Raw genomic sequence first — 18,560 nt, forward strand, 5'->3', positions numbered from 1 at the left:
GAATTAACTGTGTAGGTTTTTTCTATCTTATATTTTGATTAAGCTTTAGAGATGTCGTATATAACACTTGTAGATACTCGATTTAAAACTTACCAGACAAAGGACAAATTATGATGCTATGACACATTGACTGATGAAGCATTTATGTCATGACAAGCATGTTACAGATGTGATTACTGTATGCTGTAGATTATTTTAAGCACTTTATTAGAAGGGGTTTATAAGTACAGTATTTAAATCATGGCCACATCCAATCTGTCTAATGGATTATGATGCAGAGTAACCTACAATTTCTACTTTGTAAGGAAAAGTATCAGATTTTTTTATATAAGAATAACCATGCTGAATGAAAACAAACATTCATTTAGCAATTTTGGAGAGCTACTCACACCAGATATTTGGGAAAGGGTAGAACATGTCAAAGTTCACAGAGCACATCTTGCTTTTAATGACTTGTAGTTACAGGATCTGTGTAACCTGCTCTAGGTGACCCTGCCTTGGCAGAGGGTTTGTACTGGATGATCTCCAGAGGTCCCTTCCAACCCTCAGAATTCTGTGATTCTGTGATTTTCCAAGTCAGAGACAGTATCTTCCTATGCAAAAGAGCTCTGTGTGGATTGCTTACTTTTCATGGACTTATGAATTTTTTAAAATTTTTGTAAACTTTGTTGTGTACAGCATCTAGGTGCAGTGAATTCTACAGAGTAATCCTTTTTTTTGGTATAAAGGATCTTTTTTTGTTTGTTTTTGAATCTTTCATCTATCAATCAATCCCCAAACTCTTAAATCATGCACAGCAGAATATTCACCCTCGCCATGCTAGTCATGATGTTATAGACTCCCCCCTCCCTTTCCACTCCCTTTTCCCCCAGTCATGCCTTTTGGCACGAGTGACATGGGAATGGGGAGACAGGAGAGCCCTGAAAGAGCTGTGTCAGATGCAGGCACACCTGGACTTTGTGCAGTGGTGAGGTGTGACCTTCCTGTCCTCGTATTCCACGTGAGCTTTACGTTAAAAATCCAACATCTCGCAATGAATGATTATCAGTTCAAAGTTCATTACTGTGTATAAAACCTTAGGGTTTTGGGAGATTATTGGTTTTAGGTAGGGTTCATTTTGGTTTTATTTTTTCTTTCCTCATGAGAATTACTTTCCATTCACTAGGAGTTAATCTTTGGTGTTTTCCTGGTCTGTTAGTATCAGATGGTCTATCTGGAGTCCTCTGCAGTCACCTTTTATTTTCATTGCCCTGAATAATATAATAGTCTTTTAAGATTTTTAAAATTATAATATGTTGAAAAGCATCAGCCTAGCAGTGATCTCTGTGGAACCCACCAGCAAAGTACATTAATTGAGTAAGCTGTTCATTAATCTCTTCTCTTTACTTCCAGTACTTTATCCATGAGAGAGTTTCCTCTCTTGTCCCATGGCAACTTTACATTCTTGAAAGCTTTTGCTCAAATACCTTGCTGAAAGCCTTTTGGGCTATAGCTTGTCCCCATGCTTTTGTTGTTACTTTGTGGATTTGTGAGACTTACCTTCTTTTTACACAAACCACATTAATTCCTATCTTTCATAGCATATTTATCTATTGTTCCATTAATTTTTTATTGTTCATTCTTTATTTTGATATCTATGAATTACACCAGTCTAAGTGTCAGTCTCACCAGAGTACAGTTCCCTCGAAAGCACCATACCATTTTAAAACATTTGCTTCATGTATTCTGCTTTCCACTGATCTGGTGCCAAAGCAAGTTTAATCAAGAAGTTAGATGTTTAACATTAATAGTTAAACTGTTTCAATCTCGAGTTGCTATTGAACTCCGGGACAAATACCATCTGGTCTGGGTGATTTGTTACTATTAATTTTGTCAGTTTGTTTTGTAACCTGCTCTACTGATACTGCAATCTGAGGCAGATCCTCTGATGCTTTTTTTGCCTAGAGAAAGATCTCAGCATAGGAGTTTGCCTTGGCCCCCCTGCATAGAACATAGATGCAGAAAAAATAATTTCTTTTACATTAGCTTTCTAAAACTGCATTAATGTGCATGTCTTCTTAATTTGCTCAGGTCAGTCTATAAAGCGAAGCTGTTTCCCTAGTTACAGAAAAGAAATGCTGGAGACTGCTGGATCTGTTTCAGACTTTGGGTCCTGAGGGATGAAGTTTCATTTCCCTTGCAGTTAGCAACACGAAGCAGTGTAATATGGTATCCCCTGTGTAATTTCAGGACCTGTTGTCTTGTTTGATATTATCACTGTATGGAATCAAAGGAGTTTATGATGACCCTTCCATTTCTGCTCAAAGAACAAAGGAGATGGTGAGCCACTGTCAGCTACCTGGAAGTCTTTTTTTTATCCCCATGTTTCCAACAAGCATAAACCAACCAAAACATTGTAATATTGCTCTGTGTTTTCCTTTCTCTTCTTTCCACACATGAACAATTCTAAGCTTCTTTCTTTATCTTTTTGTTGTGTGGTGGACGGGAATATCTGAGAAGCTGCTTTTCCAGTGCCGATCTAGGAAAGGGATGGAGGATACCCCATGATTCCCAGAGCAGCACTGCCTAGCCCAAATGCCACTATCAGGGCATTAAGGCTAGAGAGGATGTATGACTAAGCATTGTTCTGCAGAGCAGGAGCCTTTGCATTGTAGTCAGTGACAGAAAGCCAGATTCTTTTTCCAGCTTCTTCCTAGAGTGTCTGTTCCTTTTATTGCAAAGGCAGACAGACACAGCAGATATCTGCATTATTGCAGCCTCTTCCACTGGAAAAATAGCCTTAGAAACGTTCCCTTGCTGCCATCGTGTGGTCCAGAGGATTGTTTCCTGCCAGTCTGCTTGTGCTAGTGGAATCAGCACTCTCCCAGCTTTCTCAAGGCAGTCTCTGTGAGAAGTGGTCTTAAAGTGGGAACAGGGTCATTTACCTTCTCTTGTTTGTGATCTGTTCAGAAGCAACTTATGATTCTTAATTCAAAATTATTTTATAGTTTCTAAAGTTAGTCTTTCGATTGAAATTAACTCTTTGCCCTGTGCACTTACTGTTCAGATCCTGATATTACTTCTGTTTCTCTGTGTATCAGAAGTACTATTGTAATTTTATGTATTGTTCCATGTGACTGTGCTCCCAATTTAAATTGACCTACATGTGGAGTAGTGCTGTAAGGAATTTTCTCCTTTTTATCCCATTACTGGCCACCTACTTTTCTTCCCCATGTCACTGAGACGGGTCTGGGAAAATGGCTGGTTTTCTGTGGCAGTGCTGGCACAAGGGAAATATGTGGAAATGCAAGACTTGCAGTTAGTGCAGGGGGCAGGCTTCTCCTACCCCTTTTCAGGCAATCAGCTCATACCTTGGTTCTCTTACAGCAATTGCAAACCCGATACCCGAGTGGATGTGAAAAATGAGGCCCAAGATTAGGTTAAAACGATTAGCCAATTTGTCAGCTCAGAGTTTCCTTTGCATTGTTTTTAACATGCAATTAAACTGCTTCCTAGAATATTGCTGGTATCTTAATAGAGGTGAATTTCTCTTAGAATATTCAAAAGATAATCTTTTTGAGGTATTTGCATGGGTGTTTGTCTAGTTGCACATCATGCATCTCAGGGAGTTTTTGTTGAGAAAATTTTAAGTATCTGTGTGGAAACTCCAGTTGTTTCAACCTTGAATGGAAAGAAGTGGTTCCCCCTCAAGCAAAAGCAGAGTTTTTGTGTCTGAAGGATTGCAAAATTTTATGTGAAGTATGGAAGCACGGGGAAAAATATTGGAAAAGGTGATGAGGGAGCACCAGATGGAGCTGGAGGAAGCATAACATGGCAATGGATGGAAAAAACATCCGAAGTGACTCATTCTTAAATGGAGGTGCTGAGCGAGAGCTGCACGCAATGCACACTTGCTGTTTCAGTCAGGCTATTCATAGAAACAGGATCCTGTATCCTGTCTACCCGGACCTGGCAGATAAACAAGGTTGCACAAAGGGGCCTTTGGTGCCAGGTTTTGGGTCGTTGCTCAACTGTTGGCCATTCCTTTGTGTATCCTCGGCAATGAGAAAACACAAGGTGCAAACCAGTACTGGATGTTGTGGTAAGAGTGTCTATACCCTTCAAGGGTTTGCATCCCCAGAGGGCTGGCTGTTTGATGTGTTCTACCACCCCACCTGCCCTTTGTAGCAGGCTGCCCTGAGGTCAGTGTGCTCTGCACATCTGCAGCCTGTCAGAGAAGCCAATGACTTGGGCTAGTTACAAGCCTATTCCTGTGCTGTGAGTGTCCAGCATTCTCACCTCCCCTTGTTCAGGGGCGGTGCTGGTTTTTTAGACTGTGTTGTCAGATTTAAAGATGCCACAGTTGAGGTTCCTGGCTCTGTTTACTCCATTTGTTTACGTATATTTGCTTGTAATGCGAAAGTCTTGCTTAAATGTTATGTCCACTTTTTCTTTTGCCAGTGAGCTGGAGGCATTTGTTGAAGACCTGAAGAAGGATTCTGCTGCTTCCAGCAAGACAGTTACACTGAAAGATGTTGAAGACGGAGCCTTTCTTTTGCGTCAAGTGGGAGAAGCTGTTGCTACTCTGAAAGGTACTTTTCCTTTTTATTTGTGTTTCTTTTCTTTTAACCACAGTGGATGAGACCAGTTTTGCCTTTGATCTGGGGGCATTAACTTTTACTTCTGAAAAGATTTAGAGTTGGGATTAGGGAGCTTACTGCATGGCCCCTGGAGAGAGGTAGATGCTTGACTGATTGACATTCACCCAATCATCCGTTACTCCCCAGGGCTTTTATCATTCCCTCTTCGGCTTCACAGTTGTTTTCTTTGCAGGAGAGTTCCCAACATTGCAGAATAAAATGCGTGCGATCCTCCGAATTGAGGTGGAAGCTGTGAGGTTCCTAAAGGAAGAGCCACACAAGCTAGACAGCTTACTGAAACGTGTGCGCACCATGACCGATATCCTTACCATACTCAGGAGGTGAGGGGTTTTTTTTCCTTCATACCTAAAGAATTTCCTCAAGCAAGGCTGGAACAGCTTTTGGGTTTGTGTTCTCTCCCTCTCCCCAGGCAATTCTTAGAAATTCAGCTTGCTTGCAGTATTTATAAATTATTCCTAGAGCCCTCTCAAGGGAAATCAAATTAGCCTTTCCTGTGCTCCGTGCAGTGTTTCTGTTCTGACCAACAGCCTCAGTCATTGAAATCTTACAATTGAAACTAGTTCCCTCTCAACTCAGCACTTCCAGGTTTGGGAAGTACTTGGATAAGAAAACTTAGAGAGTGCAACAGTCCCATATGTCAGCTAATTAACTCTAGGCATTTACAGCTTTTTAAGCTAACTGAAATATTCTCTGACACTGAAACATGCATCCCCTAAAATGTAACAGTAAGAAATTAAACAAGAAAAGAGTCTAAGGGGTAAAGGTATCCTAAACCTTCTAAAAGAAAGAAGTTATTTACAATACACTTCTGAATTATTGCAAATTCTTTATTCTCATCTTTACAAGGAAGATGCATGAGAGAAAGCTGAAATATTAGATAAAACTTATGTCCACTAAGTGCCAGTGTTTAGCTGTGTTTGTCACAATATATGAGCAGTAAATGACTGCTGATTTATATGACTCAGTAGGCATTGAATTTAGTTCCTACTCAAAACTGTTGGTGGTGGTGGTCTCAATTTTACATCAGTTGCAAGAAAATGTAAATCCTAAGACTATTGTCACTACCGTTATTCTAAGGAATGTAGGGTTGTCATCATTTCCATGTATCCTGGAGCATATGTAAAATGGATTTGCCAGTACTGGCAGATGGATCAAATGGGTTATGTAACAGGTCTTCTAAGAGCCATTACTTATTTTTTCCATGCAGATAAACACCTATATCCTTTCACATTAGTTTCCTTTTATTAAAAATTACTACAGTTATTTCCTGTCTTGTCCTGCTTGGAAAGAAAAATAGAACAATAAGTTATGCATGCCAAGGTTTTACCGAAAGTCATTTTTTGTAGCAAAATCACATACTAAGCTTCATAAAGTCTGTTTCAGTAATGGAAAAACTGATGGCATTTGATGGCTCTCTACACTCAGAAGCTCACTCATTTCACAGCTAGATGCCAGAAATAGTTGCCTCTTTACATCCTCAGCTCATCCTACCCCACACTCTTGACAGACAAGACCTTTTTGGAGTATCATTTGATACAGAACCTTCATTTGAAGGCTCTGTTTTGGCAATGTGCCAGACTACTAGCTCACATTATGTGTAACTTCACCTTTCTGTGCCAATAGTACAGGAACATCTCATTTAGCTAGATACAGTATACAACATTTAAGTCAACTGATTTCTATTCTTTATTCTCTATTTTCTATTCTAAAAATCAACCCACTGTAACTCATGGTTTGGTCAAAAAGTACCAGTACAACAGTAAAGGTTTGTAAACATTTTAAAAGGCAGAACTATCCAAATTAAGACTGGACTCTTCAAAATTCTGAGCCCCTGACTCTGAGAGAAAACTGTAAAATCATGTGACTGAGAGCATCAGGAAGAAAACCCACCAGTTTGGTCATTTTGATATAGGTGCGTTTTCCTTGCAAGAGTTTATTGTTATGTACTGTTCACGACTCACCTGTATGTTAACCGTGTGCCACGCTGTTGTGTTCAATTTGGCTGGGCAGACATGTTACAGAAGGACTGCTGAGGGGTGTGGATCCATCCCAAGCCGTGCAATCCTCAGCTATGGAAAAGTCCACTGCAGCTGACACTCTGAAAAACCAGGAGGAGCACAAGCCTGCCCAGGGACACGCACAGCAAAATCTCCCAGCAGTCACATCAGAGTCCCAGGTGTCATCAGTCAAGTCAGAAGTCATCCCCTTCTCAACAATGACTGTCCATCACGTGCAGAGCTCGCCAGTTGTCATCCATCAGTCTCAGCACTCATCAGCCCTTGTCAACCATGCCCAGGGCTCACCCACTGCAGGCACTCACAGCGAAGGTGTGCCAGGTCACCTCTCAGCCACCCCGCCAGCCCCCCTGCAAGAGCCCACCACAGGATCCCAGCCCACACAAGCCACACCAGCACCACAGGTCTCTGTCAATGGCACCACCATGCAAAGTCTTTTCATTGAGGAAATTCACAGTGCAAGTACCAGAAACCGAGCTGTATCAATTGAGGTACGGTGTATTCTACTCAACCGGTTGTCCTCTCTTTGGGTCTGAGTTCCCTATCTCGCTCTTGAGGCTGCAGGTGGGATTTTTCAAATGCATTCTGGGGATTTATGTGCCTAAGCCCTAACTACACTGTACTTCTGAAGATACCCTCTGATTTTGTCCCTGCTCATTGCAGAGGGACTAGAAGACTTGTAAAGGTCCCTTACAACCCAAACTATTCTAAGATTCTGTGATTTTAAATGCAACAGGAAAATTACATGTAACCAAAATGAGTAACGCTGTTTTTTAAATTGCCTCTATTTAGAAAAGAATAATTAGATTTCTATTTTAGAATACCTTAATTTTGAGCAATAGCATATAATTCTCTGGCAACACTTGCATCCGTGGATTTCATTCACTTTTTAAATCTCCATATTCCGTATTATGGAGAAGTAAAAGTGAAAGAGTGTGAAGTTCCAATGGTTTCACACAGAGATATTGAGAAAACCCACAGGTGAACTGTTGTGTCTTACTGCAGACATGCACTTTAATCACCAGTGTAAGGCCTCTGTTCCTTTAGTGAGCAGTGGCCACTGTGTGTTTGTGCCATATCTAGCACAATGGATGTCAGAACCAGTGTGCAGTTAGTGTTAATGTATTTCCTCTAGTTGCTGACTAGAACAGAAAGAATCTATCCATATTGACCTGTAATGTTTACAAATGGTTTTTATTTTTAAATAAGTGATCAAAATGGAAGTCAGAGAAATAAACAGATGCTTTACTGGTTTTGTTTAGAAAGCTGAAAAGAAGTGGGAAGAAAAAAGACAAAACCTTGATCACTATAATGGAAAGGAATTTGAAAAGCTCTTAGAAGAGGCCCAGGCCAATATAATGAAGTCAATTCCTAATCTGGAGATGCCTCCTCAGCCAGCAGCCCTGCCTAAAGGGGATGCAGCAGAAAAGCTAGAAGTCTCAGGTAAGGTTTTCTAGAGTAAATGGCACTAAAGAATTGCATATCTGGAAAAGAGAGGTTATTTTTCTAGAATGGTTTCAATTTACAGATTTTTGTGATCTTGGGGAAGGACAAAGCAATCTCTGAATACACAAAAATCTGCTTTTAAAAGCAACAATAATTTGCTATGTGTAGGTAGAACAGCAGTAAAAACTGGCAATTGCAAGCAGGAAGATCCAGATTAGGTTTTAGGAAAAAAAACTCATAACAAAAAGGACTGCATGAGGCAATGAGGAGGATGCAAGGTCCCTGTGATTGGAGAGAATGGCTTAGACTAGGATTGATCAAGAATAAGTAGAGCTACTCTGTGGTAGCCAAGGTGATGGGATGTCCTTCCAGTCCTATTTCTTTCACAGTTTAACATACAAATCCATGTCTGAATTTCTTCACAATTCAAGGAGCAAAGAAGATGCCTTAGACAAACGCTGGATTTATCCCATTAGCCAAACATGAATCAGCTGTGAAATTCTTATCCAGCTACTTAAGCAATACTACATCTAGCTCTACTACTACATCTGTCTCTGACAGAGGCAATGGGAGATACTGTCTGGGGGGAGCTGCTTTCTGCAGTCTGCTAGTAGTCTCCCAGTAACCCAGCAGCTGATTTTAGAGGGAATATTTCCTCCTTTTCATATCCATTATGAAACTTTGACACAGTAATTCCTCTGTACCTGCTTATACAATTTGCATCCCCGCAGCTGTGGCAGCAAGCTCTGTCTTGTGAAGGAGCTTTCCTTCATCTGTTTTAAATTGATCATGTACCGGTTTCACCAAGCTCCCCATAGTTCTGATATTTTGCAATTTGGCAAAAAAACAGCTCTGCATTCCCTTTATAAAATCATGAAATCATGGAGGCAGTGGATAAACCTTTATCGTATCCTGGAGCTCCCAGCCTGCGCCACAGACTTCAGAGTGCAAACTTGCAGCTTTTCTGGTCCCTCCGTCCAGGCCAACTGCTCCCTCCCCAGGCTGGATTCTGTTGCCCTTCTCTAACTCCACTATGTCCTTCTGGAGCTGTGGAGGTCAGAGCTGCATGCTGCACTCAAGGTGTTGGCATGCCAACCTTGTAAATAGCTGAAAAACAATGCCCTGGGGTTTGTGTGGACAAATTCATGTAGAATTTGGGAGGAGTGTTTTCAGATCCAGCATTTTGTTCTGGGTGCACCCTTGACACTGCCAAGTTGTGGCTTTTTGGATGTTTCACAACATACATGTTTAAAATAAATTCTGTTGAACCTCCCAAAATAATTTTAGAATCCTGGCACCATTCAGTGAGGTTACTGGCTATCAACACAGTTAGCTTGTATAATGTGTGGCATAAATAGAAAAAGTGCAAAAAAAGTACCATATGAGTGCAGTGAGCTGTGACATCTTAAAAAGTGCAAGGCACAGTAACTGAGAAGTTTTGTAACTTGCAGAGTTAACTAATCCACTTCTAGAATACAGTTTTGCACAGTGTGCAGCCAGCAGATTTAAGAAGAAATTTGATGAGATTGAGACATTTGCCTTCTGTTGTGCATAATGAATCCTGTAATAGTAACATGAATACAGGAACAGCAAAACTTTTCCTTAATATCTGATTAAATATCTCACATACCACTCAGCTCTTCTGTGATTCAGGATGAAAAGTTCAATATCAGTTTCAATGTCAGTCTGCTGTAGATTAGAAAACTGAGCACTGTAAGAAAAGACAGACCACCTATTTACCAATATAATACATAAGAAATTTTGGCCATAAATTAGCAGAGCCCTCCTTTAGCTCAACTGCAGAACCCAGATAGATCATGTTGCCAGATTATGTTGTCTCAGCCATTCTCCACACAGAACCTCTCCCAGTGAAGAAAACCTTTTTTTTGCTCTGCAAAGCACAAAGCAAAGTAAAATTACACACTTTGCACAGTCTTTCAGAGGACTGTAAATGTTTCTTTAGTGTCTTAACTCTAACACATCTTTGTATCAACATTGTTCAGTGAAAAATTTGGGGAATATTTCTAGCATGTACATTAGAAATTGGGCTCCTTCATCTCTCTTTGTGCCTTCATATATGAGAATGCCCTGATTTTTGCAAGTGCTGAGTGATCAGTAGCACTTTTTCATTAAAGGTAGTTTATCTGACTGTCTCAAGGCAGGCATTATTATTTTGAAATTTTTTGGATTTATTTTGGTACAAGTAGAAGTCTGTATGGTGGAAGAAATTAATTCCAGTCTATCTGTGCCTGTTGAAGAACGCTGCAGTTTAGTGAAACAGCTGGCAACAAACAACTCCCATTTTGTTCACAGAAGTGCTGAGCCCTTTGGCATCAAAGATAGGGTTCCATAAAGGGTAGGGTTTGTTCATGGGCAGTCTCAGGCTCAGTGAGTTGAACTTATTCAGTTACTTATTCAGTTACTCCTCCCTCTTTAAATATGCCAGAATTCAGCCATGGGACAGGGGGAAAGTTTCAGAATAAGGTCTTTCACTCAATTTTTTTCCTCCCAAGTTTTTTTCCTTCCCATTTATATTGGAGAAACATAATTTTTTAGTAAATAAAGCTTCAAAGGTGGATTTCTATTTTACGTCTTGCCCAGTGTCACTGTACTGACTGTGAGCAAATCCCATCACCACCTCTCCTTAATGACTCCAGGTAAGGGATGTGAAGGGAATTAGCCTCGATAACCTGTGCACGTGCCACACTCACTGACAATTTCTTTTGCCTGTATTCCTCCTTTTTATCTCTCATTTTGAAGATGGAGATGGATGAGTGTCTCAGAGATGTGCATGATGGTAGGAATCATGCTCTCTTTGTGTCTTCCATGTCTCTCATCCAGTCTTACTCTCATTAAGTGGGAGAAAAACTTGGACATTCTTGCAGTCAGAGCCACTACCAGTTTGAGAGTTATGGGTCGTGCCTGTTAAAAGGAGCCCAAGGATTTGCAAAGGTCCTACATCATAGTCTGCTAAACAGCATCTTTTACAGCAGTAGATCTTACTTTGGACTGGTAGGACTACATCTGATGTAATTAAAAACTAAGTGGTGTGTATTGACCAAGGAAGTGGTCAAATGTAAAGTGCATCTGGAAATTCCTGCAATCCTGCAAGTGAGTGCCAGATAACCAGGGAGGGATATAATACAACAGAACATTTCATTAAGCTTAAACAACTTCAAAGAACATTTGAGCTAAGAAGGGAACAAAGATGAGGCTGGGTCAGACAAGGGCTCTGTCCAGCCCCAGTGGCCAGCTGGAGCATTGGAGGAGCCTGACACAGCCCCAGGAGTGTGCAGTTGGGCAATTACTTGCCCAGAGGGAACACTTAGCCCTAAACAGCTGGGTAATCCCAAAAGCAGGAGGTTTTATCTTTCTGGATTGTATTTATTCCAGCTGTTTATATAACACTGAGTAGCTGCAGAAAGGTCATTCTTTTGCTCTTGTAAATGAACGTTGTAAATGGCAGTGTGAAAATGGTGGCTTTTGCCATGTATTATGCCTGTGAGCAGGAACATATAGGGGCAGGTCACAAGCAGGGTAATGCTGCTTCTGAAAAAAGTGCTGTCCAGAGACAGTGGGGAGGAGGAAGTGGCAGCTGGTGGGGAAGCATAGTCAGGGGGAATGCCAGTTTCAGAAACTGGTCTTCTCTTGGAAGACTCTCCTCAGATAGGAAGGGCTGGTTCTGCTCAGCCTTTGTGTGTGTTATTTGAATCTTCTTGGGTAAGAAAAATGTATATAGGGCTCTTATATGGTAATTCAAGGGCAAAACTGTGCATTCCTGGAATAGTAGTAAATAAAGTGAAAATAAATGCCTTTCCAGTTGAGGCAGATATGCAAATACTGTTTTCCTCTCCTTCACCTATGCTTACTTTGTGCTGCTCTGTTTACCTGCAGAAGAACTTCCTGATGGAGAACAGGATAATGACAAGCTGACCAAGTCTCCACCTCCTCCACCTCCACGGCGCAGTTACCTGCCAGGGTCAGGACTAACCACGACGAGATCGGGAGATGTTGTCTATACAGCCAGAAAGGAGGCTGCTGCTGTCAAGGTTTGATGATTCATACTCTAGGCAGTCAGACTGTTGATGAGTGGTTGGCAGAGGCACAGGCCACAGGCTTGGGCCTATGAAATAATGTTGAGACAGAGCTATGTCCTGGAGAGCTACTGAGACTGCTTACCAGGATACACTTCTCTTAGGCCAAATGAACAAGTTGGATTTGACCAGTTCTGTTTACAGGAGTCTTGCTGCTCATATTTCCTAGCAATGTAGAAGGCAAGTTACAGGCTGTTTTCCTTTAGAGCAGTAAGAAGATTAAAAATAAAAAAAAAAAAGCATACTTTAGACAGATGGGGACGATCAGCTCAGATTTCAGTGTTGTTACAGAAATGTTGCAAATTAGTTTCTTTGGGCTTCTTTTCCCCATCTGTTCTGTTCTCTGAAGGAAATGGAGGGAAGTCCAAGTTAGGAAGCTTTTTAATCTGTGAACATGCAACATCATCAGCAATACTGGTTGCTTTTGAACTGATGAAGTAGCAGGAAGGACGTTGCAATAGGGGAGTTGCAGTAGTGTTGAATTTTCAGTGTTTGCTTTGCATCAGGAGGGCTCAACTATATCATCTGTCTGTGCTTTCTTATCCACTTGTAGGAATGCAGTGAGGATGCTGGGCAAATAGCACAGTCCAAAGCCCCTAAAGAGGATCAGGCATTGTCTCGGAGCACAGGACATGCTATAGCATCAGCTGCAAAAGATGAAGAGGAAGAGGAAGGAGATAAAATAATGGCTGAATTACAGGTATGCCTTTTGGGTTGCACATGAAGACACCTGTGCCTGGTATAATTTCTAGGGCCTCAGCACAATTTCTAGCTCAGAACATGAAGGAAAGTAGGTCTGCCAGTCTCACCCAGTCCCACATTGTTGCACTGAGTGGTACATTTTTTGGAAGCACCACCCAAATTTTGTTCAAGAGGTCTGAAGCTGAGAGAGTGATCAAGAATGTACTAACTGCCACTGGAGAAGCCTGCAAAGGTAGATGGGACAAGTAAAATATTGGTGTGCATTTGGTGTCGTTGTCCCTGGCCTAGTATTGCTCACCTAGTACCAGAATGGCAAAGTGCTGAGAGCTTTGTTAACTTCAGTGGGAACAGAGAATGTGGGCTCTGCTTCTGGTGGGCTGTGCTCACTTTTTCTGTGCTATGGTTCGAAGTTTCCTGGAGTGTTTGAGCACTGAGACATTGCCTGTTCCCCGTTGTGTAACTGGTACATTACTCTGCTAGTGGCATAGAAGTAGTGATCTTTTGCTGGTCCTTTACTTAACATCACATAGGCCAATTTACTTCAGTGATGGCCATGCTGCTGTAAAAGCCAACTATTCCAGCTGCCATCAGTGAGCTCCAGCTTCCCATAGGCACCTGCTGTCCTCTTCCATGCCCACACGAGGAAAGGAGATGTGGGTCAGCTTAACTGGCTATAATTTCTGACAGTGTGTTTCAGAGCACTGTCACGGCATGAGATGATTCCTGCTGTCCACCTGCCAAAAGGTGGGTTTGGTGCTGCCCAGGGAGCACTTGCAGCACAGGGGACATGGGCATTAAGCAGTAACTGTTATGTCTGATGGGTGCACCCTGTCCCTTTACTCTGTTCTCACCCACCAGTGCTTCAGACAGCTGCTTTGCAGGGACCAGCTGCTAATGACCAGCATGACAGGAGAGCTGGGGACAGGGAAACTGTCACATCATCTCCTGTCTCTGGGAAAGCAGCCTGTCTGCCTTGCAACTGGTGACAGTGAAGTGGAGGTCAAGGTCTGGAAAGGGGGGCTGAGAGGAGCCAAGGAGGAGAAATAGGCATGGTTGCTCAGCAGGGGGATGTGTGTTTAAATGATAGTTTTGGGGACTAGAAATACTCATTTTAAAGTGATACCAAATACCAGGTATATTTTAGAAGGTTAACAGAGTGCCATGTTTTAGAAAGGGCAAATTTCTTGATCTAGAAGCTACAGGCTCATTATTTTGATATCAGTCATAGGTAGAAAAAATGGAAAATTATGTATGAGATTCAATCAGTGAAGAGCTAAAGGACAGATATAAACAGTTATGCACATACAATGCAGTGGAGCACAGATCTGTCAAAGCAAACAACACTCTTTGATCAGGTAACAGGTTTAACTGCTTAAACTGAATTGTATACCTATACACATTTTTGATCAAACATGATACAACATTCTGATAAAAATATCATACCTCAGAGTATACCAGAAAAACCCTATCATAGGACAGTTGAGTTGACTGGGGTTGAAAGCGCTGCCCTTGGTGCAGGTGTTTATAGGCAAGTCCTGTAGGGATCAGCTCCAGGCCCAGTGTCACTCTGTACTTTCATCAAGAGCCTAGAAATACATTTAAAATTATGATAGCAATCACTTAATGGTCATGTGGACTATAAAGTCCGCATGAAGAACAACAACATATAGTCCAGGCCACAACTGCCTGGACAATGTCTTGAAAAAAACCCAGGATTTGCAGTAACAAGTTGACAGGAGCTCCCAGGTCAGTGCTGTTGCTACAAAATTGTGTCTGCTTTAGATGTAGATGTGAGAACAGAGAGTATTTTCATCTGTGTGTACAGGATCAGCGAGATCAACACTGGGCTGCTGCACCCATAGCTAAGTATCCATGTGTCCCTCATTTGAAAAGACTGTTAAGAATATGAAGGTTTAGAAGAGTACAATGTGAAGATTTTTAATGTAGCAGAAAAAGACATAATAATAAGCAGCTGCTGTAGCACAAAATGTGTTTGGAGATTGTTACAGATATTTCAGAGCAAAGTAGATAAATTAACAGATTACCAAAGGGAAATAGTGGCTTCTTTGTCACTTGAAACCTGAAGGACTTTGAGGATGCCTGACTCAAACCTACAGCACTGGTCTCACAAATAGGTAAACTATTTGTGGGGAAAAGTGCATATCCTGTATTATGAGGAGCAACACTATTTTTTCTATTAGTTTCATGTCATCTTAGGTACTCTGGTCTATAAACACAAATGGGATGTGGTGAAAAAAACAGAAGAAACTCTACATCCTTATTTTTTCACCGTATTTTTTTAATTATTCTTTCTTTTCTGATTTGCATAAACATGCAATATGTATTGGGATTACAGTCTTTAAAGAACAGGCCTGATTCTAATTGTAATCAGGGCTCTTCATTTCATGAGTTACCAGGAATTAAATAATTTCCCTAATACATGGTATAAAAATAAAATCTTTATGCACATCATGGTGTGTCTGACTCCTGTAAGCACTTCTCCCTCTTTGCTTTGGCTGGCAGAGATGTCCTGCCTGTACATCTCACTTGAAGGTGTGCTGTGCCAGTAGAGGCCTGCAGAAATTCCAGGGATGCACATTTGCAGCCAGCACTGCACAGTGATAGTGGCAGTGATAGTTTTGCTCCTCCAGATCTAGGAGCCAATTGCATAGAGAAACTCAAAGGAAATGGAGGGAGGATAGCGAAATAAAGGGATAAAAAGTCCAGGCCATGCCTTGGGGTACACATGGTGGAAGGCCAGTGGTCCACAATGTCCATATGTTTGGGACTGTCACTGTCTGGTGCATTAATGATGACTGTGGTAAAGACACATCTCCTTGGCTAAAGTTTTAATAATGGTTTGTGTGGGGAGAAGTGGAGTTAGGTAAGTCTTGCATGACTACCAGCCACTAGGAAGTAGGTACTGTCACAAGCCAAAGTTTGTCATGGGCCTCCTACTTAAATTTGGATAGTCTGTAACACCTTGGTGTGCCTTCATCTCCCCCTCTGCAAAATCAGAAATCAAGCTCATCCTCCTTACAGGGAGCACTGAGGTCAGCATGATGTTAGAGTGCAGTCTTGCCCTGGTTCTCTTAGGCTGATAGTCTAAAATATCTATTATCTCACAAGCTTGTAGATAACACTGTTGACCTGTGACTGTAAAAAAAAAATGCTCTCTTTGTAGTCAGTCATCTCCAGACGTTTCTGTGTAAAAATTCTTGGTCTCCTGATAACCTGCAGTATTTATTTCCTAGGCTTTCCAGAAGTGCTCTTTTATGGATGTAAACTCAAACAGTCATGCTGAACAGTCCAGAAATGATACACATGTTAAAGACATAAGGCCTGGGACTTTAATGCATCACAAGGAAAAGAAGGTAACAAGTGGCAATTGTAAACATGCCACCCGGTCTTGGCATAACCTTCTTTCCTTCAAAACTAATCTTATATCTCACGTCCTGTTCTTTTTAACACCCACCCACCACTGCCCAGTGGTTTCCTTCCTTTTATCTCAGTATGGTTCAGAAACTCTCACATGGAACATTACAATAAACTACATTATGTGTCTCATCAGCAATTATACAGTGGTTGCATGAAGTTTTATGATTCTGTAAAATCAAAATTAAAAGAGGATCCGTCAGTTTCTGCCAAAGAGATGTTCTTCTTAGAACATCCATCCTGTACTGCTCTGGCAGTGGATGGTGAAGCATCTCTCCTAAGCTTGATTCTCCTAGAGGGGAATAAATGGTTCCTCTCAGTCTCTAGAACCAATTTAGAGAACTTCTCGTGTATTTTATTTCATTTGTTGGTCCCAGGAATAGTTATTAGATATCCAGGAATTCCATTCAGTTTATTGGTTGACAAGAGTCAAGGTGGATAAGCAAAATTTGCCCTTATGCTAAAAGTTAATGCCCAAAATTCACTCTTCAGTTGTGGGACTCGGAGGTTCCACGTATCTGGGGCTGTAGCCAAGCTGGGGTGAATTTCACAGCTGGGTCTGCACTGGAGTTGGCAATTGAGTTGATTGGTCTTAGTGGGCAGCATATGAGCAGGATAAGAAAAGGACAAATATTTCTGCCCTTGCTTTTTACGTGAAAGTTGCGTCACTGCTGGGTTTAGGGGGTCATGCAGGCATGACAACTTGTCAGCCAAATGTCAGTTTGCAGTGATGAGGGGTACAGAGGAGAAGGACACACAGCTCTTCAGCACAGCATTTCAACTTTGTCGTGCATTTTGTGTGTAAGGTCAGGGCATTGCGCTCAAGGACTTGGCTTGGGGCTGCCCAAACAGCAGTTCTGGTCTAAAGCTGCAGCACCTGGCTGGGGGAGGGTAAATTAGGTCCATGGGTATGAGGGAAAAATTGCTTTGTTGTGGAGTGTATGACAGCATTACAGATTAAAAAAAAGGTGTGAATTCATCCTCATTACTACTGGAGAGTGAATGAAAAGATCATATTGTTACATGAAATTCTGGGTAACCACTCAGGACACTGCATATCCTGTAACACAAACATTTCTTTGAAAGGTGCTGCCAAGTAGTTGCCATAAGCTGCTGTTTATTTGAATAACACAGAGTCCAGGAAATTAAGGCTAATGAGATCTGTTTTTGTAATCTGACATAACAGAGTGTTTATTGACTTTAAATATGGAGCATTATGGTCATGATAAACTCATAGAGGAAATGAACTTAGTTGCAGTTTTATTTTTGTAGTAGAAAGGCAGCAGTTCCTAAAATGAGATATATTGTACAGTGACACCACAAGATGTTGCACTGAGGCTTGGAACTTGCTAAAAAAGATACAGTCAGCATATCCATAGGCAACAAGTGCCATTAAGTGACTTGGCCTAATTCTAGGAGGGTCTGGCATGTAATGGGACTGGGAGGCACCACTTAGCAAGCTGGGGATCACACCCTGGTGTTTTGTTCCAATGCAGGCTCTCAGCACGAAGTGCAGACAGTGTCAGCCTGCCCATTGATGAACCGCTGCCTGTGCTGGTTTGCATGGCAGCTCCTCCTTATTTAGAAATATGAGGGATGTCAGGGTATCCATGGAGCAGCTGTTCAGCCTTGTTACTGCAACAAACCTTTGTAGAGGTGAACTGTGATTCTGGTCTGTTGCTGACTTTCTCACTGCTGTGTTTTGATTGTGTGTAAAGTTTTTCTGTGTAAAATCCTCAGACAGTATATAAGAAAATATCACGAGGTGTAGCAACTACGCCTGGTGACCCTCAGAATGCACGGGGAGTGCATGCAATAGCCAACCTGGTGATTTCTGTACCATCACTCATTCGTCTCAGTTGGGAGAGCAATGCTCCTGGCAGTTCTGCACATCTTGATGCTTATATAAGTGTAATCTGTCTTCTGGTGTGTTAGGAGTCAGCTTCTAGTGTCAAGCAATGTCAGCAGTATCGCTTTTGGTTCACTGTCTTCAGGCACTTGAGGCCAAGTTAATTTCATTGCTGGTGAGTTGTCTTTTGACTGTAGATTTCTCTCGTGCTCTTTCATAGGTATGGTGTCTCTCCTCAGGTCATTCCCTCACCCTGATGATTGGTGTTTATCCTAAGCTGTCACTAGCACTTAAACCAAGCCCCAGAGAAAAGCTTGGTGTTATGAAACAGCATCTTCAGGGGTCCTCACTTGAAAATAAAGAAAAATGTCCCCTTAAA

At 41.6% G+C, this 18,560-nt stretch overlaps 1 protein-coding gene across 21 annotated transcripts in view; it reads left to right on the forward strand.

The window, feature by feature from the left end:
• The window catches only part of KIAA1217 (KIAA1217 ortholog), a 356,899-nt gene that overhangs the window by 333,478 nt on the left and 4,861 nt on the right, over nucleotides 1-18,560 (forward strand). For 17 of the 21 annotated variants that reach the window (XR_007906998.1, XM_051802248.1, XM_051802261.1 and 14 more), the window contains 7 exons: nucleotides 4,441-4,571; nucleotides 4,813-4,960; nucleotides 6,651-7,146; nucleotides 7,918-8,098; nucleotides 11,996-12,150; nucleotides 12,749-12,895; nucleotides 16,152-16,271. Coding sequence is in view for 20 of the 21 variants with exons in the window: in XM_051802248.1 (XP_051658208.1) it covers nucleotides 4,441-4,571; nucleotides 4,813-4,960; nucleotides 6,651-7,146; nucleotides 7,918-8,098; nucleotides 11,996-12,150; nucleotides 12,749-12,895; nucleotides 16,152-16,271 (1,378 nt within the window). In the remaining variant the exon portion in view is untranslated. The remainder of the gene's footprint in view (nucleotides 1-4,440; nucleotides 4,572-4,812; nucleotides 4,961-6,650; nucleotides 7,147-7,917; nucleotides 8,099-11,995; nucleotides 12,151-12,748; nucleotides 12,896-16,151; nucleotides 16,272-18,560) is intronic. The other 4 variants (XM_051802259.1, XM_051802262.1, XM_051802264.1 and 1 more) reach the window with 1 other exon arrangement.

The sequence above is a fragment of the Manacus candei genome, unplaced genomic scaffold (assembly GCF_025592945.1).
Source record: "Manacus candei isolate 608988 ecotype Guabito, Panama unplaced genomic scaffold, ASM2559294v1 h1tg000056l, whole genome shotgun sequence".
Lineage (NCBI taxonomy): Eukaryota > Metazoa > Chordata > Aves > Passeriformes > Pipridae > Manacus > Manacus candei.